General features: G+C 33.0%; 4 protein-coding genes across 6 annotated transcripts; 1 reads left to right on the top strand and 3 right to left on the bottom strand.

The window, feature by feature from the left end:
- The first annotated feature begins 4,557 nt into the window (after positions 1-4,557).
- On the top strand, positions 4,558-5,591 carry LOC142526754 (uncharacterized). The gene has a single exon (XM_075631326.1). It carries the CDS (start codon positions 4,647-4,649, stop codon positions 5,424-5,426), a length of 780 nt encoding a protein of 259 aa, XP_075487441.1. The 5' UTR covers positions 4,558-4,646; the 3' UTR covers positions 5,427-5,591.
- A 2,722-nt stretch (positions 5,592-8,313) lies between these two features.
- LOC142528021 (uncharacterized) lies at positions 8,314-11,433 on the bottom strand. Its single transcript, XM_075633053.1, has 9 exons — positions 11,026-11,433; positions 10,309-10,437; positions 10,099-10,228; positions 9,822-9,942; positions 9,615-9,696; positions 9,397-9,450; positions 9,177-9,215; positions 8,886-8,982; positions 8,314-8,630 (listed from the first exon to the last, which is right to left on the bottom strand). The coding sequence occupies exons 1-9, from the start codon at positions 11,245-11,247 to the stop codon at positions 8,494-8,496; spliced, it is 1,011 nt and encodes a 336-aa protein (XP_075489168.1). The 5' UTR covers positions 11,248-11,433; the 3' UTR covers positions 8,314-8,493.
- Positions 11,434-12,660: 1,227 nt separating this feature from the next.
- LOC142527475 (large ribosomal subunit protein uL5) lies at positions 12,661-15,358 on the bottom strand. The gene is made up of 5 exons (XM_075632288.1): positions 15,216-15,358; positions 15,017-15,124; positions 14,873-14,915; positions 13,764-13,959; positions 12,661-13,098 (listed from the first exon to the last, which is right to left on the bottom strand). The coding sequence occupies exons 1-5, from the start codon at positions 15,216-15,218 to the stop codon at positions 12,900-12,902; spliced, it is 549 nt and encodes a 182-aa protein (XP_075488403.1). The 5' UTR covers positions 15,219-15,358; the 3' UTR covers positions 12,661-12,899.
- Positions 15,359-16,418: 1,060 nt separating this feature from the next.
- LOC142526507 (shaggy-related protein kinase zeta) lies at positions 16,419-20,808 on the bottom strand. 3 transcript variants are annotated; one of them, XM_075630954.1, is made up of 12 exons: positions 20,637-20,808; positions 19,644-19,736; positions 19,400-19,459; positions 19,043-19,315; positions 18,880-18,954; positions 18,742-18,798; positions 17,965-18,105; positions 17,824-17,874; positions 17,633-17,728; positions 17,466-17,549; positions 17,190-17,291; positions 16,419-16,775 (listed from the first exon to the last, which is right to left on the bottom strand). In XM_075630954.1, exons 1-12 carry the CDS (start codon positions 20,757-20,759, stop codon positions 16,674-16,676), a joined length of 1,257 nt encoding a protein of 418 aa, XP_075487069.1. In that variant the 5' UTR covers positions 20,760-20,808; the 3' UTR covers positions 16,419-16,673. The 3 variants fall into 3 exon arrangements, with proteins under 3 accessions (XP_075487069.1, XP_075487071.1, XP_075487070.1); XM_075630956.1 differs by lacking the exon at positions 20,637-20,808 and adding an exon at positions 20,337-20,564; XM_075630955.1 differs by lacking the exon at positions 20,637-20,808 and adding an exon at positions 20,029-20,077.
- Positions 20,809-21,921: the final 1,113 nt, after the last annotated feature.

Below are 21,921 nucleotides of genomic sequence, written 5' to 3'. Positions count from 1 at the left end.
ATGGTGGAAATGGCATTTTCACAAGTTGCCTTTAAATTGTAATTGCCAATTATTTGGCATCACCCAATAACTTTTATCACATGAGATAAAAAAAAAGGGTTATCACTTTTTCATACAAATTTACTTTTTCATAAAAATTTATTTATCATAGTCAAATGAATAATATAATATTAAGATGTCCGAGTAGTCGAGATAAAAATTGAATTTTCACATCGTAATAATTAGAATTAAAAATAATATACATGTTTCTACATTAATAACAATATTCAAACATCCAAGTATAATGTTTATGGCAAAAACTTGTGTGAGACGGTCTCACGGATCGTATTTTATGAGATGGATCTCTTATTTGGGTCATCCATGAAAAAATATTATTTTTTATGCTAAGAGTATTACTTTTTACTATGAATATTGGTAGGGTTGACCCTTCTCATATATAAAGATTTGTGAGACCGTCTCACAAGAGACTTACTCAATATTTACACGTGTACTTCAACATTTACCAATGAAATTTGGGATAGAGCTCTTGATCTTAATTAATTAGAGATGAATAATTACTAGTTAATTGCATATTAGTTGGTTTCTTAATCAACGATATATTCTTTGCATTAACATATTGGTAGAAAGAGTACTTAATCCGATCGATTGCGTAAAGCCCGCAATATCTACGCAACCGGGGAAAATATATAGTAAAGACATATGTTTTCTATTGTATTAGGATTTTTCTATTATGTTAGTATGGTCAATGGTTGTAAGACCGCGTCTCGCTCCGCATGATGCTCTTGAAGTTGACTAATCAATTTTGACTTATATATAAAATACATGGCATATAATAAATAATAATTATTTGTCAAGTGGATGAATGTAGGTTACTACTAACTAAATAGAACTATATTTTATATACCTTAACTAATATTGACAATAGAATCGGTGTAAATTCTATTAATTTAACAAATCTTAATTAATTATTTTTCGTAGACTGATTGTATGATGGGGAAGTTGGTACAAAATCCCCAATCAAAACATTTCTTTGGGTTCACTCTCTATCCACAAAATCGTGGTACTATGTCATACAAAATGTGGTACACTTCATGTGGAAATGTGGTACACTTCATGTAAAAATGTGGTACTAAAAAGTACCCAGGGACTGAACACAAAAAAAAATCGACGGCTGGAGACTGAAGGCCAATTTTCCGTTGTATGATTCGATAAATATGTATTTATACAACTAAGAAACCATGTGTGTTACTTAACTCAATCAATCTAATATGAATCAGTATAATTATTAAATTTGTGAGAGAGAAGAAGATTTTTTTTTTTACATCCTCGACGTCTCGTGCTTTTATATTGATGTCAATAATTTGGAAAATTCGAAAATGTCAATTCATGAATTCCTGACATGATGCGTAACTTAACTCTGCAAATTCATATCAACTTAAATAATTAAGAAAAACTACGATGTGTTAAAGAGAACAACGTGGGGACGTAAAAAAAAAATTTTTTTTCTTGAAAAAAAAAAAAAGAAACCTCAGCACATTAATTACTAGACAAAAACTTGTGTGAGACAGTCACACGGGTCGTATTTTGTGAGACGGATCTCTTATATGGGTCATCCATGAAAAAGTATTACTTTTTATTGTGAATATCGGTAGGGATGACTCGTCTCACATATAAAAATTCGTGAGACCGTCTCTAATTACTAATGCTTGTGAATCTGATTAAATTTCTTGAGTTCTTGGATGTTGCGGGCCGCTTCCCAATTATGTTGGATGTTTGAGCTAGTAGCCCAACACATTTTAGGCCAAGGACCAGAAATTTGGGTCATACTACTGGAGAAGAATTTACGATATGACCCAGGTTGAAATTCTAGTATTCTAAAAGATACAATTATGTATATAATATATTGACTAAAATAAGTGATATTTTAGAATATATGAAATGTGTCGAGAGATAAAGATGAAAATAAATAAAATAATATTTTTTGAAACAATATTAGAGATAAAGGTATGTTGCGAAATAACAAAAGTACAAATTGGACATTAAAAATTGATTTACGAAAATTTTAAAAAACTAAAAGGTCACATAATAAAACGTAAAAGAAACCAAATGTCATTATACAACGTCACTCCATTACCATATAATAATTAATAATATGGTATAAACGATGTGTACATTTAAATTAATAATTTACTTTATGCTTTCAAATGTCAAATTTTATGCATTTTATAAAATATAAATGTGGCCTAACACGTGAATTCGTGCCCATTTGATCAAACCACAGATTTGTAGATTTGTGAATTGAAATTGGTCATTGATTTGTTTTTTTCTCCCCTTAGTTAATGTAAACTGGTACGGTACGTGCACTGATTTAGTCAATTGTTTTGTATTATATTATATGCCATGAATATCAAATCAATTATTATATGGGTCAGGTTTGCCCATTTAACTCGTGGGTAGCTAATAGTTGGAGAGATTTCGCATAGTGTGCACACTTTTCACACCCTTGATACGAGTGCCTTTGTCTTCATAACGTAGTTTATGTCTCAATCTCCAATGTTATCGGAATTTTAAACAGATGTAGACCAAGTACATGACAAATCGGGTTTTCAAGCAAACTCATTTTCGTTTTGGATATCATGATATGGGTCGATTCGATACATATATATAGTAAAAAACAATATTTCTGATATAAAATTTAATAATTTTTCATCAGTCACGTCGAGCTAAAGATTTGACTCACAAAAATTATATATTAAAAGATCTCAGAGGAGTAAGTGTTTTGGTAGATGGTGATACCTCGAGAAGTGTCCGGGTCATCCTCGGACTCTGGACAAGAAGGGAAAGCCCAGGAGGGACCAGGTGGAAGATGGACACAGGTAGAAAGAGTGCCTGCAAGGCAAGGAAGCCCTTGGCATCCCGGGCACTTACAGCAAGCAGGGTACTACCGTAGGGAGACATAGTTGAATGATACAACCTAGGTAGGAAGAATGTCTGACAAATCAGGTAAGCTCTTGGCATTCCAGGCACTTGCAGCACTTTGGAGTCTTCCATTGCATGCAAGGCTAGGTGTACGAAGAGACCGAGTCTATCCATCATGAACCACGTAACTTCGGTATCTTACAAATGCCCAAGTAAAGATAAAATAAAGGGAGTTCAATTCATTTATACAAACACTCTTTATATTCACTTTCTTTCATTTGCGTACATATTTTACTTATTCGAGTGTTAGAGTATCATATCGAAAACTCTTCTGATGTCTCAATAATATTTTCTTGTTTGAGTGTGTGCAGACCATCCGACCCGTGCTCATCCTCCTAGATTAAGAGTATACATAAAGGACACTTTTCAGTTCATAAAATTATCCACCCAACTCACTCAATTATTTTAGATATCATTAGTATAATTTCAAAAAAAAAATATATGTAGTTACAAATTGATTGAAATATTTAGTTTTTTTTTTCATGATCTAGTTATTCTTTTCAGTTTAAATACAAAAAAAACAAACAAACAAAAAAACCTAGAGATAAATGGTTCGATTCTAGTGTAATCGGTGCGGTTTGAAATATTAAAATATCACACTGAACCGGATTTTCATTTTTTGATTAGCAGCTAAATCAAAATTTGAATTTTTGTAATTTCAGTTACTATGATTTTATTTTTCATTTTTTTGGGGTTTTCGGATTTATTATTACGATAATTAGATGATTAATACGAAGGTTTAGAATAGGACAAATGTGGTGGTAAGAATGAATGGCATAATAATGAAACGCGTGGATCTGACGGAAAATGTTAGCTTAATGATTCGTCAACTTTAAGAATAAAATTGGGCCACACTCGCCAATCTTCGGGCACAACATTTTAAATAAATAATAATAATAATACTAATATTTAAATAATAAGAATAATAATAAATAAAAGCACATGTTAACCTCGTTTTGTAGTTTTCTAATTAAAAAATTTTAGTCGCGTAGAATTAAGCGTGGACTCGGACAAATTCACACTTGAATTCACAAGTTGCCGACAATTTTTGATTTCATCATTCTCATTGAATTTAATTCAAATTTTGAAATACTTTCTAAAATAATGAAGAACGTGTATCTTCTAGTACGATTTCACGGATTTTTATTCGTTAAGCAATAATCAAATCATCCAAAACAATATTTTTTGTATAAAGAATAATATTTTTTCATGAGTTGAAACGCTTAGAAATCTATATCACAAAATAATTTTTTGAGACAATATCATAATATTTTTTATGAATATCAAAACATTTTGGAAATACGTACTACATTTGAAAATCAGTATCTTGAATTTTAAAAACATGTTGTTTTGACTAAAAACAATTTTAAATAAACGCCACCTCAGCATAAAAGAGATGTATGAACTAATTAACAAAAAATAAATAAATGTTATGTAGTTGTTGTACGCAATATTCCATTAATCTTTCAAGACTAGCATTATTATTATTATTATTTAAAATCGAATTGAGGGTCAAAAATGTAAAAGCCTCTGCTGATTTTGTGTGTGTGTGTGTGTCTATATATATATATATAGCCGGCTTCCCTTGCTCGTCACAAGATCTGACAATATTTCAAATTCTTTTTCTTCACTCATTCCTTGAACACAGTGTCAGGAACCGACGGAAAATGTCTGATGAGGAGACAATACTGCTCAATCTTTTCGATTCTTACTGGTTTGAATATGGAGTTCTCACAGAGAAGAAGCGCTCTTGCTCTACAGTGAAAACAAGTCCAGTTCTTCAAGTTCAAGCAGAAGAAGAGATGGTTTTTGAAAAACCAAAGCTTAAGCCCATCAAGACCCTGATGAGAAAATCTTTGAGTGACCAGTTTTTGAGTTCGAAAGATTGCTCTGATTCGTCTGGTTCCCCCTCTCCAGATTCAGTTCTTGTTCCTCAGCTGCAGACTATACTCTCAGGTAAAGAAATTGAAGAATTCCCGGAGGAAAAAGAAGAGCAGTCAATCATTTATTCTCGCAAGGGATACGAGACTAACCTGAAAGGATCTCGGGTCTACCTCTCTCACACAGAGCCGTCCGTTCATGAAGGGAAGAAAAGGATGCGCAGGATGGGGAGAAAAGGGAGCGGTAAAAGCTTATCAGAGCTCGAATTCGAGGAATTAAAGGGATTTATGGATCTGGGATTTGTGTTTTCTGACAAGGATAAGGATTCCAGGCTGGTTTCGATAATTCCAGGGCTTCAAAGACTTGGAATAAACAGCGCGGAGGAATCTGATAAAAGCTCTTGCAAGGTATCAGTCTCGAGGCCTTATCTTTCGGGAGCATGGGAATTTGCTGGAGATGAAAAGAACCCGTTGATGGATTGGAGAATTCCAGCTTTTGGCAATGAAATGGAGTTGAAAGATCATCTCAGATTTTGGGCTCACACCGTTGCTTCCACTGTCAGATGACCACTGTAAATTGCAAGAATTTTGTATCTGTCTCTCTTGTTTAATTTCTTTAATTTTGAGCAAACAGTGGTTAAATCATAAATGAAAATGTTAAAAAAATGGGTAAAATCACGTCAATAACCGAGATTTCCAGATTCAACTTTAATTATTAAATGCATTCGATAATGGGTTGGGTACAATTGGATTCTGAATGAAATTTTATAGAAATATTTAATTTGGATTGGCCCATTGTTTGATTGATTACACAGTGACAAGAATAGTAGAATAATGAAGTGGAATAATATTTCAAAAATAAAAATAAAAATGCAGTGGAATAATGGTATAAGAATTTTAGGGGAATTGGTTCGGTCGACCCTACCCCTGCGGGCACTGCCTGCAGGGGTCGATCCAACGGCTCGGATTTTTTCGAACCAATTTTTTTTTTTTACAGGGAGGTGGCCCGGATCACTCATGTGGAGTGATCCGGGCCGTTCATTGCCCGTGCCGTGCAGGCAATAGAAGCCAAAAAACGGTTAAACGACCGAATTAAGCATATTTAAGGGGCTTAATTATGTCTATTTAAGCACAATTAATCATATCTATTTTTTTTAAAAAATTTATTTTGAAGGTATGTCTTTTTATTTTAAAATAATAAATTAGGTTTATAATCTAGATGTTTATTTTTAAATTTTAATTATGATTAAGCATGTAAGATAATGATTTGACAAATATTTAACATTTTTAAATATGATCTAGTTGCATAAACAAATAAAGATTGCAATTTTGAGATTTTTATGTTTTTATAAAAATGAGAATTAATGCATCATACTTAAATTTATCAAATTTATGTATTATTTTATCTATTTATTGGTTTGAGATAATTACAATTACACTAAAAATAAAAAATATTTTTCCCACTTAAGTATGTGCTAATCTCGCTTAAACGTGAAAAACTTGGAGCTCGACATCCCACCTCGAAACGCTTGACGCTTTTTAAAACGAAGTCAAACTCAAATGACAGAGCATTTTCTAGAAAGGTGCAAGGAAGATATATTAATTCTTTTTATTTTACTATTTTCCAAATATTTGTATACGTGTGTGTGTGTGTATATATATATATATATATAACAAATATATAAATTTGCCGGCTATTAAATATTTTACATCTATATTGATGTTCAAATTAACACCCACATCGTCACATCACTTGGGCTTTCAAAAATATGAACGTCCAATTTGAATTTTTTTTCCACATGGCTATTTTACAAAAAAAAATTAAATTAAATATATTTTAATAAAATCAAAATAATTAAAAAAAACCTAAAATTCCCAACTACTATGTTAACAAAAAACAAAATTTCATATATAAACACTCATATCCTTGAAAAATTATTTCAGTATTCTACATTATTTTACTTTATAAATCACTCTCAAAATCTCATCTCTACTATCTTCATAATCTCAATTTCATTTGTAATATTTATTTCTAGAATTTTTTTTTTATCCGAAATAGATTAAAATTACAGATGAGTTTTTAGAAATTTTTTTGGAATACCCAATCATTTCTAAAATCTTATTTTTAAAATTAAAATATTGTTTTATAGTGTAAGTGTTCTTTCAATTTTATAATGAAAATTTAATTTTAAATGTATTACACTCATAAAATAAGATGTAATAATGTTAAATAACAAAAAATTAAAGATAATTTTATTATTTATTTTTAAAAATAATTATTTAAAAGTTTAAATAAAATTGAAAATATTTTTTTTAATATAAAATGAAAATAAAAGTGGATGATTGGATAATAAAATCTATAAATATTGAATGTTAATATTTATTAAAATAAACGTAGACCCTGACTTTTTGAGAAAGTGTGGATACCCTAATATCGGCTTTTGTGATTATTACATAATTTAAAGATTTTATAATTACATAATTTAAAGATTTTATAATTACTAAAATATATTCTATTATTGCTCAAAAAAAAATATATTCTATTATGAAGTGCTGCCACGTATCCTCGTGGTGCTGCCACCTTAAAAAAGATAATGCCAGCGTGGATAGCACCATATCTTCTTTTCTTGTTTTTCAGAGTGGACGTATCTTCTCAATCTCTTCTATCAACAAAAATGATGTTCGGGTTCATTTTCACCGTATACTCTTTTGGATAAGCACTTGGAATAAAGATTTTCTTACAATATAATTGAGGCTTTTTTCTTTAAATAATATAAAAAGAAAAAATATATATAAAAATATAATAATTTGATGGTATTTACAAATCTATAGCAATCCGATACAATCTGTACCGGATTCTTATGAATCCGGATTGTTATACATTTGTAAAAGATTTCAAATTGTTATATTTATATATATATATATATATTTTATATTATTTTAAGAAAAAAGCCTAGGATTGATCACCGTGCAAATTTTGATGGAAATAATGGCACAAAAATTCTCGGTCGTTATTTTTCGATACATATTGAGTAAAATTTTAAAATAATGTAATAATCTATAAACTATATTAATCATGTTAACAACATTGGTCAAATCTTCTGTAAGAAACTCTTCCGAGAAAATATTGATAAAGAGAATTTAACTTTTGCTTATTTCTATCCATTTTTGACTTCCAAAAATTCAATGTTTGTTTTCTAAATTTTTACGCTAAGTTAGAGGAGGATCGTAACTAAAAAATCTCGAATCCACAATCTTCACCTAAATATGGATGTGATAGCTTATTTGTGCAGTATACAGACGCATAAGTAATTGAGAATCGATTTTTTTTAAAAAAAACCACACTAATTATGTGAGAACCAAAAACATAAGAGCATAACCATTAGATCATCAACAAGTAATATAGAACATATACAACTTAAATTATATAAAACTATTTCATCCTTAGGAAGCATAAATTTAATTTAATCGTAGAATCCTAGCAGAGTGTAGGACTGCTGGCCATTAATGTTTTCATTTCCTGTTTCAACATCAAATCTGTAAACAATTCTGATAATCTTTCAGCGGAGTGTACAAGATTTTATAAACTTTCGCATACAATATACATTACGAGATCACTGTCAATTTAATCTGTTTAGCACTCCTTATTGGAGACAGCTTCAGGAAGTTTGCGGGTGGGGGCTTTGTCGACGCCTCTTCTTGAATATTCCCTCCATCGGCGAGCTGCTGCAGCAGCTCGCGATGCCCTCTCTTCCATTTCCTCTTCTGAAGCTGAGCCACAACAAAAACCTTATTTTGTTAAACAATCGATTCAAGACTATTTACACACTCTACTATAAATTTCGGTTGGAAGGTAAGGAAAGTAAGAATCAAACAAGTTTCCAAGAAAATAAGTAGTTTTGAAAAGACCTTCGATTTGGCTTCCAGTTGCTCAAGAAATGGTAGATATTTGGATGTTTCATAGGAAATGCATGGCATGTTTAATCTACGCAAGCGATAAGGTAGCGTTTATATCGATAGCCTTACCTTGGTTATTATACTTCCTTTTGGGGTTTCCCCAAAGGTTGTCCCAAAATGATTGAGTTTTATCTTTCTGCTTCATCATCTTTGTTTTAGCATCTCCCTGCAGAAAAAAAAATGGCACGTTTGCTTGTTTGCTAAATAAACCACTCCCGATACATGTGATTCATTTGTTCACAAATTCTTGAATAGCCAGAAAAGAAACATTTCTTATCCAGGAATAGGAAGCAAAACATTTTTTTCTTCTCGTTCACATTTTAGAATAAAACATTATGAATTTTGCTGTAGTATTCTCACCAAGATTTTGATTTGTCTCTTTTCCCATCTAGAGCATGCCTGCACCATTAATTACAGAGTAACTAGGATTAATATATTGAGTAAGATACTATTTTCACAGGAAAAAATGTCAACGGTTATTTGGATAAGGCAATTTCAACTATTAAGGAACTCGACTGCATTCAAATGACTTGTTTGACATTGCCACTCGTCTCAAAGCAATTATTACAAATGGTCTTACCATACGAAATACATCAACGGACGCTGAGCCCATTCCGGAGAGCATCAAGGCGACCTGATACACGGTTTCAAATTTATAAAATTAGCAGTTTATGTAAATTGACGTTCATCACATTTGTCGAAACTAAATACCATCCAAGAAAGAAGATAATTATATCAACAAAAGTTGCAGGTCCAAGTTCAAAATTTCTTGGGAGGTGGTGATTTCTTAATTCTTACATTTACTCTTTCAACTCTTCTCATTTCATCTTCGAGCAATGATAGCTGAGCAGCCGATGTCCAGTGGATACAATCAACTGGGCTGAAATGAAGATAGAAGTACCAGTTATCTTAAAACCTCCACTCTTTCTAGATACACTCTACTGAAGTAGTCGGGAAACACCCAAAACAAATGGGAAGAATTATTATGATAGACCTTGAACCTACCAGCTCTCGACTGCCTGTTGAACAGATTCACCTGTCCCGCACTGATTGTAAACTCTGGCCCTTCCAAACTCTTCTTCAATGGCAAATACACTCGAGCACATATTGGCACAATTCTTGCAACCTAAGAAATGGTTTAAAACGAATGTAAGAACAATCGGTTTATTCGCCTCCCTCCAATTTTGTCTTCCTATTTGACTATATGAATCAATTATAGAAACCTAAATCAACATAAGTGAAATAAATTGATAATAGCTAAAGTTGCAGACTCTAAACATACCTATGCAGCTAAACTCATCAACAAAGACATAATCCTTTGTGCTCGAATCGTCGAAAAAAGGATTAATTGCTGTCAAAGAATATCCATGAATTTCATCATAAACCATTCGCTGCACAGGATCGCTCAAAACCTGAAAAAGCAATTCTAAGCATGAATGAGGTCCAAGAACTAGCTCAAAGTTTTGAAGGAGTCCACAGGAAAAGAATTCACCTCATAAACCTCATTTATAAACACACAGAAATTTGTGGTTTCGGGATCATCACCACTCAAGTCTGGATGGCAAGTTTTCATGCAATTGTAATATGCTTTTTTTATCTGCTCTTGGGTCGCATCTGGAAGCTGGTAAAATTGGCCTCCAAAGAAATAGAGTATCAAGCATGATATTAAATACACGAAAATATAGAGCAGACACAGTTTTAAATAATGAACACCAAGTAAGCCCGAGTAAAAACAAAAATTTAGTGAAACAAAAACATATAGCTGCGCATAAAATTGAACTTCCGAATTTTGCATTTGTTTTCAAACATTGATACAGATGCAATCACCATTCTTCAATTATGATACAAGTTATTTCCAAGATGGTTTTTTTTTTTCTTTTTCTCCCCCTAAAATGTAGTTTCGAAAATAATTCATCATTCACCGGTCCAAAAAACTCCGAATCAAGTCAGGCGAATTTCTTAACTTCCAATAAATTCATCACCTTTGTAACATGTTTCATACCATTACCTAGAGAACAAATGAAACTCATCCAATGGTTTTCTCCAAGAATTTAGGAAAACTTCTGCAGATAAAAGACTAATTCCTGACACAATAGTGACTCATGCGCTCGTGACTAAAGATACAGCAACGGAACAACACCAAAGCTTCATGTTTTTATCTATTTCACAACAAATCAGATTTTCAAATTACATCAATTTATTCAATTACCAGCCCGAGTAGATCATAATAATCATCTGCAATATCTTCAAAAGACGCAGATTCTTGATATGTAACCCTCGTTCTGACATTACTTCTTCTCTTCCCTCCATGTCTGTTCCACTTCACGCTCTGCTTACCCAACAAAGGGTATCTGTTTGTCGAACAAAAAATCTGAACTGGGTTTTGGAATTTCAGTATATCTGTGCACACTGGCGATAATAATTGAGCCATCAACACAGCATGCACGCAAGAACTCAAAAAATGTTGGATTTTTATTTCCAGAAACAGGGAATGAAAACAATCTGAAGTAAAGAAAATATGCTTTTCCCAAAATTTATACGGAGAGAAAAATCAGCGTAAGAAATATAAAAATGGGGAAATGATGAGATGGCAAGACGAAAGCCATTTGATTTGGCAAGAATCTAGAATGAATGTGAATATTAACAGGTGGCGCGTGTCTTGAAGTGCGTATATTTGCCTTGCACGCTTTTTGGAGTTTGATTCACACTTTAGACCGTTGATATTTCGTGTCACCCGATAATAACATAAGCGTTGTTTGGTAGCGTAGGTTTATGCAGGAGGGATTACTTTATACATATATTAATTTAAAAATTAAAAAAATCATTTAAAAAAAAGTTTGAAATCCAATTTTTTGAACAAGATTAACTTGATATATTATCGAGTCGAACTTGAAAACAACAATTTTAGTCGAGTTGAGCTCGAGTAGTTGAATTTTTTCCAGTCAAAATCAAATAAAGTGTTACTTGAGCTCGATTGTATAATCGATTAAATTTAAGGAATCTCCGAACTATCATATTAAAGTAAAAATGTTTAGACTATCTTCAAAGTAAGCAAACATGAAATCAGATCAGTGGCGTGGAATGTCTTTCTTCTGCCTTTGCTTCTATTGAAAAAGAAAGAACTAACCTTGATTCCGTGAAGAGTTCTTCGACCTTGAAAGTTGACCAAATACGGTTTGGTTTGAAGTTCTTGCAAAAAACATTAAATTTTTAAAATATGACCATAATAAGAAGTATATTATTATATATTTAAAAAGTATATCGTACATTATTTTTGGAAATATGGCTTAATTAAGGATGTTACTTTTTAACAGTATGTATAGTTATAGAATTTTATTACATATTATTGTTGCGCTAAACATAATATGATTGTAGGTTTATTTGGGAGAGCAACATAAATTTACCGTAACAGATATATTTGAATGAGAATTCGTTTGGCGGAAAAGCAACATTTTAGTGTGAAATCAGCTAGAAAAGATACGAATTAAATAGATTCATACCCCATTTTATATAATTCATGTTAACACTCAATCACATAGGCTTCAAACTTGTTTCGTAAAAATCCCAACCATAATCATATCAGCCAACTTCAATTTGAAAATCAAAACCCGAAATTAAAACAAACTAGGATCTCAAATAAAGGACTAAATCAGAATTATAATTAGTTCATACCGTAAACAAATTGGAATAAAAAACTAACTCATAACACTTTCCATTGAAAGATAAAACCATCGAGTTTTTTCAAAAAAATAGGGAACTATGGTCAATCAAACCTATTTTGGCTTTGAGTTCGTGATTGATAGATAAAGAAGGGATAAACAAATAAACCAACACAACGAAATCATAGATGAAAAGTAAATTGAACGCAATGCCATAACTCCAAATTATGATGTCCTCTCTTAACAGAGCAAAATTTGGACTGCAAACAAGAAATTCAACCAAAATGATCTGATCGAACAGGTACAATAGATGTATGGTGAAATAGTTGAGAAAATAAGATTTCTAACAGTAAAAAAGAAACAGATATGGAGATGAGAAATTGCAATAACTCGTGCTTTTGGCAACCAAACGTATATTCTCCGACTAGGATGCAATATTGGACGCTTTGTTGAGGATAACACCCTCATATTTCACTTGGAACCACTTCATTGAATCCTCCTTAGTGACCCTGTGCTGGATCCCAACACGAGACTTGCACCTACGGCGTCGCCCCACTCGATAACCAGGTCGCTCCAAAACAACATAGAAGTCCATACCATAAATACCAGTCGAAGGATCATACCTGGAGAAATAGTAAATGCATAATTATTAGGGTAACACTGGCGCAAGGGCAATAAATCCTTTAATGGACTATTAAGCAGTCGTCCCGGTGATTGGTGAAAGCAAATTTCCAATTTAAGTACGATTATATGGACCTGACCTAATATAACAAATGTTCTGTGAAATATAAGAATAAACAACTAATGCAAAACATTGTCATGCCTCAACTACAGATAATAAGAATCTTCTTCACAGTTCAGGCATTCAATTTCTGAAAAAACAAACTACAACACACAGTTTAGCAAGTTGCCATTCTTTACTTTTTCCATTAAAATAAAGCTCCTCAATTACAGATGATAAGAATCTTCTTCACAGTTCAGACATACAATTTCTGAAAAACCAAACTATAACACGCAGTTTAGCAAGTTGCCATTCTTTACTTTTCCCATTAAAATAAAGCTCTCCATCTTTCCAGGGAGAGGGTAGAAAGCATTTCATAAAACAGCTTATTCCATAATATATGACCATGTTTCTATATCAAAACATATACTGCAATAAACCTTTTTTTGTTTACTTTTATACTTGGGTAAGTTTAAGATGCGGCACTGACAATTTGTGAACATAAAACAAGACAATTTGTGAATACAAAACAAGATTGTTAACATAAAACAAGGCAGAGGTGATTACTTGATTCCAAGATCAATGTGCTCCTGAATACCAAAGCCAAAACAACCAGTATCACTGAAGTTCCTTCTCAACAGTTCATACTCCTTGACCTTCAGCCCGCTCTCAAGCAGCTGCATTGCCTTGTCACCCCTTACTGTGACATAGCATGCAATTTTTTCGTTACGCCTGATCCCGAAAGACCGCACAGTGTATCTTGCTGTCAAACAAAAAAAAACTATAATAGTAAAATATAATAAAAAAATCCAAATACAGAACTAAGAAGACGATTAACTAGCTCATGAGTATACAACAAAAAAATTTCATGCACGTTAAATTATTGATATTAGTTTTTTTATCAGCTTATATGAAACATAAGGCATGAGAATTCCAAAGCTCGTGCTTGGAGATAACCTTTTAGCATTTACGAACATTCAAGTTGAACCTAGAGGTGAGATGAGAACCAGATAATCGATTTTACATACCAAATCCAGTATTTGCATGCCACTTTACACAACCATATCACGATAGAAACCAATGGTCGCTACTTTACCAGACATACTCGAGAATAATTCATTCATATGCTACTGCCCAACCCATTAAAAAAGAGGTCAGTAAGACATTACAATCGTAACTCAATTCAACAATCTTGACAAAATCCCCCACATAGCTATCCTTAGGTTATCTGGAACATTTTTCAATCTTACAAGTTTTACTTCCTGTGTCACAATGAAAAACTTGGCAACAGCCACATGCACCAACAAACAAGAAAATGTAACCAATCTTTTTGAAGTTGAAATACTATTTAAAATGTCTTAGGTTCCATTTGAATTTGAGAGATCTGAGTCCTGAGAGATTAGTTCACATGACCCGTCTCAGAGGATTTGAAATCCAGTGGTACAAATGCATAAAATGGGAGGAAATTAACATCCCCTTGTTCAAAATATCTAAACAGGGACAAGTCACAATGGATTTATAGCATGGATTCAAAATAATTTATTTCACATGCTTCAACACAAAAGCACCCTGAGATTTTTTTTGCATTAACACTTGAACAACTTATGTCGTTCTAAAATACAAGATCCACAACAGGAACCGAAAATGCTTTTCAACACTAGTTGAAAGAGAATTACCCTTAGAGAAAACAGGGGTTTGGCCACTGAGCTGCTCCAACACCTAAGGACAAAAAGCTAGGTGATGAACTACTGAAAAAAAAAGAAGAAAACATTGACTAATGATTGGATGTATATACAAAATCATCCGCGAATGAGAGCTACCTTAGCTGCTCTAGTGAGACGATCTCCACTCTCACCGACAGATATGTTGAGGACCAGCTTTTGAACCTTGATCTCTCTCATCGGGTTGGATAGTTTCTTCTCCGAAGCCTATTTTCAAACATTATAACAAACATAAAAAAACAAGTTAGTGATGATGATGTGTATAACAACAGAATTCAAAACGGACAGAAGGGGTTACCATTGCGGTGGAACGGCGCGGATGGAGGCGGAGGGAGAAATGTGCAGATAATGAAACCAACCCTAATAGTATGGTCGTGCAGAGGAGTGTTTCGTAAATTCTCTTTGCTTTCGCAAAATTTGGTTTGCAAATTGCATACTATATATAATTATAATTATAATAAGATATAGACAAAAATCTATACATGTCGTATTTTATAAGATAGATATCTTATTTAGGTCATTCATGAAAAAATATTACTTTTTATGCTAAAAATATTACTTTTTATTGTGAATATCGACATGATAGACTCGTCTCACAGATAAAGATTCGTGAAATCGTCTCACAGGAGATCTATTCTAAGATATATATAACTATAATAATATATAATATTATTAAAATTAAAAAAATCCGGTATTATTCCACAATCATTTTACCTAGTAATATATATAAGGTGATTAATATATATTATTTAGAAAATTTATTAGGGTTAATGAAAGTATATGCGTCAACAAACTATAACGTGATAGTATAACAGTAAAACTTTTGGTAAATATTTTATGAGTATATTTTATTGTGATTTTTATTTTTACAAAAAATAATTTGCAATTGAAGTTTAGAATAAATTTTAAGTTGAGTAAAATAAAACATTAAATTGTAAAGAGAGAACGATTTACTAATGAAAATATAAAAACGTAGTAAGAAAAAATTTATATTATATGATACATTTTAGAAATATAAACATTGACATTTTCTTTTTAAAATAATCACTATGCTATCTTGTACTATAATATTTTGGAAGGTGATAGCGATTAATAAATTCACCCGATTTAATATTGAAACTACATAATTCGATATGATATGAAATGAATATAGCATTAACTTCAACTTTGTACACACAAGCAATTCAAGAAATTTAAGATATATCGTCTCCAATCAATCTGACAGAGTTCAAATTTTGGAATCGTGAATGTTTTTGTTTAGCAAACATAAAGAACAATTCATTTGTATTTCACATGATACATGTTAAAAGACACAGTGGATGAGATCCAACTAAAGCAAACTACGGAATATGGATTCTTCTTAGATGCAGGGCAGAATTGGGTAAATCGTAATGGTACAGCTTGCATGTGGAAGAAGAAACACAACACGCCCAAGTTTGGAAACAAATGGAAAAATAAAGGAATCCTTACACTAAGTTGTCAAAGAAAAAAACTGCTAAGCTAGACACTAACACAACGATCATATTTGCTCCTACATTTAGAAATCCCGAGTTCAGTTCAACCAAAACAAATGTACAAACACGGAAGAAACTTATTTTAACTACAAGGAATACTAGACCAATACAATTGACGTTGCTCTTAAATCAAGTAGCCACTATACATGATACACCATCATAAAGGGATGTCAAGACCCACTTGCTTGGGTTGAAACGCCCCTAAAATATAAAACAGAAAGCTATTGCTCTTGTGCCAACGATCACGTTGCAGCAGGATGGGGGAAAGGAAGACTTGAACCAGCTTGCCGCCAAATATGCTCTGGTATCAACTTGCTGATCAACTCAGGAGATGCTCCAGATAACTGCCAGTGAGAATTTCAGGTTGAATGAGCTTTTGTTGATGTCATGTTAATGGCAATGCAAGCTTTTGAAATGCAAACACATGATGTTCCAATACCTAAGCATTAGGTTTGCTTTTACCAAGTTAATTCTGGTTCAGCACCATTGTAGAACAAGTTATCAATACCCCATTTTAACGTGGGCAGAAATTTGTTGAAATATAATTCATGCCAACTTAACTCCAATAGTTGCAATGCGTGAATTTGAAGCAAATACAAGTAAAATATAATAATCAACAGGAAATGATTATCAAGTTTCACATTTAAAACAATGATAGAGATTCTGTCAAATAATTAAGAACAGAGAACTCCTTGCAGAATTCCCTAATTTTGGAGTCTAAAAGTAGAGAAAGAAACAAGAGAAGTTAGAAACCGTACTTCCTGTTTAAAATTAAAAAGAGGGGGGAAAGGGCGACCGTTTGGCAGCCGAGTATTGAGTTCCCGAAGCTCATTAAAGAAAGGGTGGGCGCACGCTTCGAGCTGCAATCACAAAAATATTAATTCCAGTACATCACTGACAAATATAGTAGAAAAGTAGTTGAAAAAAATCTAAAACTAAATTAACAGCAAATATTATTTTGTTGTTCAGCATTGCTATTTAAGTATCATATAAAACAATAAAATTCAGCTGAGACCAATATAAATCAAACGTACAGCTGTGCATCGAAGGCTTGGTGAGTATTGAAGTAGTCGAGAAGTAAAATCAATGGCCTCAGGAGGCATCCGCTTATGGAAAACCTGAAAAAAGATTATTCTCGATAAAAAAACACAAATTTAATTATAGACCACTGAGAAACGATATACAGCAGGTACAGCCATACTTTGTGCCATGGATGGGCTTTAATTTGGGGAAACCGGAAATCAGTGTAGTTTGGATTCATACACCGTATTTCTTCTCGAGTTGGAGTACCAAGAACCTGTGTAACAAAGTCATACATAAGGTAAAGGCTGCCATATCATTGCTCATATTTCTACTTCATAAATAAGTAATATAAATACTGTTGATTTATACCTTGATAATCTCTACAAGCTGATCAACAGCATTTTCTCCAGGAAAAAGAGGCTGGAGTACAAGAACAATGATATCGCACAAGGGGAACATGAGCAAGTGTAAATAATAATCATGATAAGCCAGACTTGGAAAAACACAAACCTGGCCCAGAAGCAGCTCAGCAAGAACACAACCAGCTGACCAAATATCAATTGATGTTGAATATTCTGTTGCACCAAATATAAGTTCTGGAGCCCGATAGTAACGAGAGCAAATGTAGGCTATGTTAGCTTCACCCTTCACCTGAGAATAACATGTTTTATGTATTGAGGAAAAAGCATAGACATTAAGGTAAAACCATTTAAGTTCGCAGAGAAGATTAGTTTAATAAGCAATATGAGATTTTGAAACTGTAAACCCAGGAAAGAAAAATTTCAATAGAGTTAACGGAAATATTTTCTTCATCGGACTTCAGAAAGCATGGTGCAACCACCTTCTAGGCTTCTAGGAATCCCAAAAGAAAATAAACCATTAAATATCAGACCATCGCTTCAGGGTAAAAGAAGCAAAAAAGGAAAAGGAAAGGACCCAAAGAAATTAATATGCAGCTGCTCTGCTAAATTGAGAAACTATAAATGGGCCTTTTTATGCGGTTCACCAGAAATCCCTTCTTTCGCAAAGCATGCACTTGACCTAAGCTTGTTTTCCCATGTAACAAATGAATGGAACAGAATTTGGTAAGACATGCCATTCCTCCATTTAAATGATCCAATTTCCAAGGTTTTCATACTGTTTAATTAAAAAAATTTTCTTTCATTTCTTTCCCCTGAATTGGACAGAATTTGTGAACCCCGATGTTTTGACATAACCAAGATACGATGAATACATACAGATGCGGACCAAATGAGAGCAAACAATCTTCGAAAGCAATGAACTTACAAGAGCTTTAGCACTTCCAAAGTCACAAATCTTGACCTGGTGGGTAAGAGGATCAACCTGCAGCAGAACATAGTATTTTATCATGAAAAAAAAACCATTCAGAATGGCAGTGGCAAGCAGGAGAATAACGTCGCTAACCAAAATATTTTGAGGTTTTATATCGCGATGGCAAACCCCAGCAACACTATGCATATACGCAAGCCCCCTAAATAACTAAAAAGCATTGGCAGATTTATGTCAGTCAGAGATGAGAACATTTTATACAAGTTACTGAGAAAATGATTAATGACATCGACCAGACCTGATAGGTGTAGAGTTTCACATAGATGAGCGGCATCCTTTGATTTGAATTGCTATAATGCTTTAAAACCTTATACATAGTCTCAGGGACATAATCCATTACCAAATTCAGGAAAAGTTCACCTCTGGTTGTTGTGGAAAAGAAGCAGTGCTTCAGCGAAATCACATTTGGATGATCCATCAACCGCATTAATTGCAGCTCACGATTCTTATATCGCTTATCTTGCAAAACCTTCTTTATGGCCACTGTTTCTCCGGTCTCCAAGCACTTTGCCTACAGAAAAAATATCACAACCTTTTAGGTCTAAAAATATTTTCTTCTAAAGGAAAAAATTGAGATCAAATAAGGAATACAAACCTGAAAAACAATACCGAATGATCCAGTACCCACGACACGCTCTGCCATGTAACTAATTGTCTGCAGAAAAGCACCACAAAAATACTCTTAGCTCTAGCTAAGAAGATCACTCAAACAAGCAATTTATAAGAACATAAAAAAAGAAACAAAAAATCTCGTAATTTATAAGAACGGTCCCAGTATCTCTAAATTTCATAAAAAAAATAGCAGCAACTGAAACTCCATAAAGAAGTTTGATACCAACCCTTTTGGGCTCTCCATTTTTGCCTCCTATTGTAGTTGAAATTATGTGACCTGTCAGTGGATCATTTCCATCAACTAGTGGGGAAGACATGTCCTGCAGCAAAGATCAAGCCAGGGAGAGTCATTAAAAAATCACTTTCCAGCTAACACAATTAAACTAGCACAACTTGCAGTAGTAACATAACAAAGACAGCTAAACGTTAATTGAAAGTTCTTAAATTCCTATCTACTTGCAGAGCAAACGGAAAAGGGACAATGATCTAAAGAGATGACAAGTTTAGAACTGAAAAGGTAATATTTGCAACAAGCGATGGCTCGCAGGAAAGCATCCATACATGCCAGAAAACTTGAGAAGGGAGGGCTACTATATTTTAAGGAGAATCTACCATAAGCCAACTGCATCAAGCAAACCCTCATTCAATTCAAGAAAACTTCAATTAAAGTTCACGAAAAGCAGCCAGATTTCAAACCCGTAGAAAGCTACATCTGAGGAAAATGAAATAAAATTGAAAAGATTATTTTTTAACATAAGAGCATAGAGAATGAAAATGCATATGCATTATCCAGCAGATAAAATTCAAGAACCAAGGGAAAAAAAACCCTCAGTCTTACGTAAACTAAATTTCAAAGATTTTCATCAAAACGGACATCCAAAAAAAAAAAAACAGATACTTGCACAAAAGAAAAATAATACTTTTAAATTAGTGGCAGACCCAACACTCTTCCTTCCAAAAAATCCAGCAGAAACTCTCAACCTTAGAACCCAAAACACCCACGAAAAATATATTAACTCTCAGATCTCCAGCATACTCCCCAAATATGCCACCGGGAACCACGCTAAATCCTTGTACAAGTAAGGATCCACAGATTGGTGAAGCTTCTGAGCTAGATCGAGGTATCAGAAAAGAAACCCAAGCAAAATTTGGCTAAAGACACATTGCTAATACAGAGAGAAGTCTAATGAATTGCGGAGGGATGGATGCGGGTGTAGTACCTTGTCAGTTTCCATAGAGTCCTTGACGCCGGCGGCAAGTGGCTGTTGAGCTTGGTCAAAGAAATTGTGATGATGATGGTCGGGTGGCTGCTTATGGTGATGCTCTACCGGCAACGAATCCATGTGAGTCTCCTCTCTCCCTCTCTTATATATTATATATTATATATTTATGCGAAGTCTTATTTCAAGAGAGAAGCCAAATTTGGTGAAAAATTATATATTGTTATACGTCATAAACTTTTATTCAAAACTATTCACAATAACAAGAAGTTTAAGTTTTAATCTTGTAGACTGTCGTTCTAAATCAAGAGACAATCTCAAAAAAATAATTACATTAGACAAGTCGATTAGGTCTATATTTAGAGTGAAAAATATTATTTTACATAAATAACTAATATTTCATATGAGCTGAATTTGATAGAATATTTGTTTCGCAAAATTGAAATATGACACAATCTCCCTTGATTTTTTTATGCTTCAAACTTATTGTACTATATTTGAGTGCTGCTAACTTCAAAATTATGTTTGGAACAAGAAGACATACGCTCTCCGTTGTGGATCAAAGATTTGGATGCTTATTGATTATTGTGGACTAACCATATACAATTCATGGCAAACATTTTGGATGTGCCTCATCACTCTCTCACAAATAATGCACACACCAATTTTTTTAATATTAACAATAATTGTTATCATGACAATGACCAAAAAGCTAAAGCATTTAATGATTATTGCAAACTTATCCATAATGTATTTTTACCATTATTATAATTACAACAGATTCTAAAATAAAATCAGGGCTGGAAACAAATCCATTGCTAAGAAATTTCCATCATTATAATTTTAAACCCGAACATTCAAATCAAACCAATTTGATTAATTTTTGAATCTTACTTGGTCCACATGAATTTATGGGGCTAACTGCATCAAGCGAGAGTACTGATTTAATTTATCCCGAAATGATGTAGTCCAGTAGAATCGTTGGTCTCAAACCACATGCCACAATTAAATCTCTGGAAATTTGATTCTTTTTTTAATCAAACATTGACATCCAAATCAAACAAAAATTCAGAAGTGCAGAAAAACCCACAGGTCAACATTAGTGACCCATCAATAAATTCTTGCATATGGCAAGGCCCTCAATTTCCAGTAGACAAATCATTTCCAATTTATTTAATTTAACTATTAAAATATATATATATATATTCATCAGCTAAGTATAATTGCGGTCATCAATCTACGCCCAACTGTTTCTTTATTACACATTGTACATACATCTTAGAAC

This window comes from Primulina tabacum, chromosome 15 (assembly GCF_025594145.1).
Source record: "Primulina tabacum isolate GXHZ01 chromosome 15, ASM2559414v2, whole genome shotgun sequence".
NCBI lineage: Eukaryota > Viridiplantae > Streptophyta > Magnoliopsida > Lamiales > Gesneriaceae > Primulina > Primulina tabacum.
Note: the sequence above shows the minus strand (reverse complement) of the source record. Positions and strands in the feature narration are given on the sequence as shown.

Bases quoted from the DNA above. Each gene is read 5' to 3' on its own strand.
- LOC142526754 (XM_075631326.1), top strand. From the start codon at position 4,647: ATGTCTGATGAGGAGACAATACTGCTCAATCTTTTCGATTCTTACTGG.
- LOC142528021 (XM_075633053.1), bottom strand. From the start codon at position 11,247: ATGGCTCAATTATTATCGCCAGTGTGCACAGATATACTGAAATTCCAA. The intron at 9,697-9,821 runs GTAGGTTCAAGG...TCTTCATTTCAG, and splicing joins CAACAGGCAGTCGAGAGCTG to CCCAGTTGATTGTATCCACT. The intron at 8,983-9,176 runs GTGAGAATACTA...TTTTTTCTGCAG, and splicing joins AGAGACAAATCAAAATCTTG to GGAGATGCTAAAACAAAGAT.
- LOC142527475 (XM_075632288.1), bottom strand. The intron at 13,960-14,872 runs GTAATTCTCTTT...TTTGTTTGACAG, and splicing joins AACCCCTGTTTTCTCTAAGG to CAAGATACACTGTGCGGTCT. The intron at 13,099-13,763 runs GTAATCACCTCT...CTATTTCTCCAG, and splicing joins CACATTGATCTTGGAATCAA to GTATGATCCTTCGACTGGTA.
- LOC142526507 (XM_075630954.1), bottom strand. From the start codon at position 20,759: ATGGATTCGTTGCCGGTAGAGCATCACCATAAGCAGCCACCCGACCAT. The intron at 17,729-17,823 runs GTATAAATCAAC...TTTGTTACACAG, and splicing joins AGCTTGTAGAGATTATCAAG to GTTCTTGGTACTCCAACTCG. The intron at 16,776-17,189 runs GTACGGTTTCTA...TCTCACTGGCAG, and splicing joins TTTTTAATTTTAAACAGGAA to TTATCTGGAGCATCTCCTGA.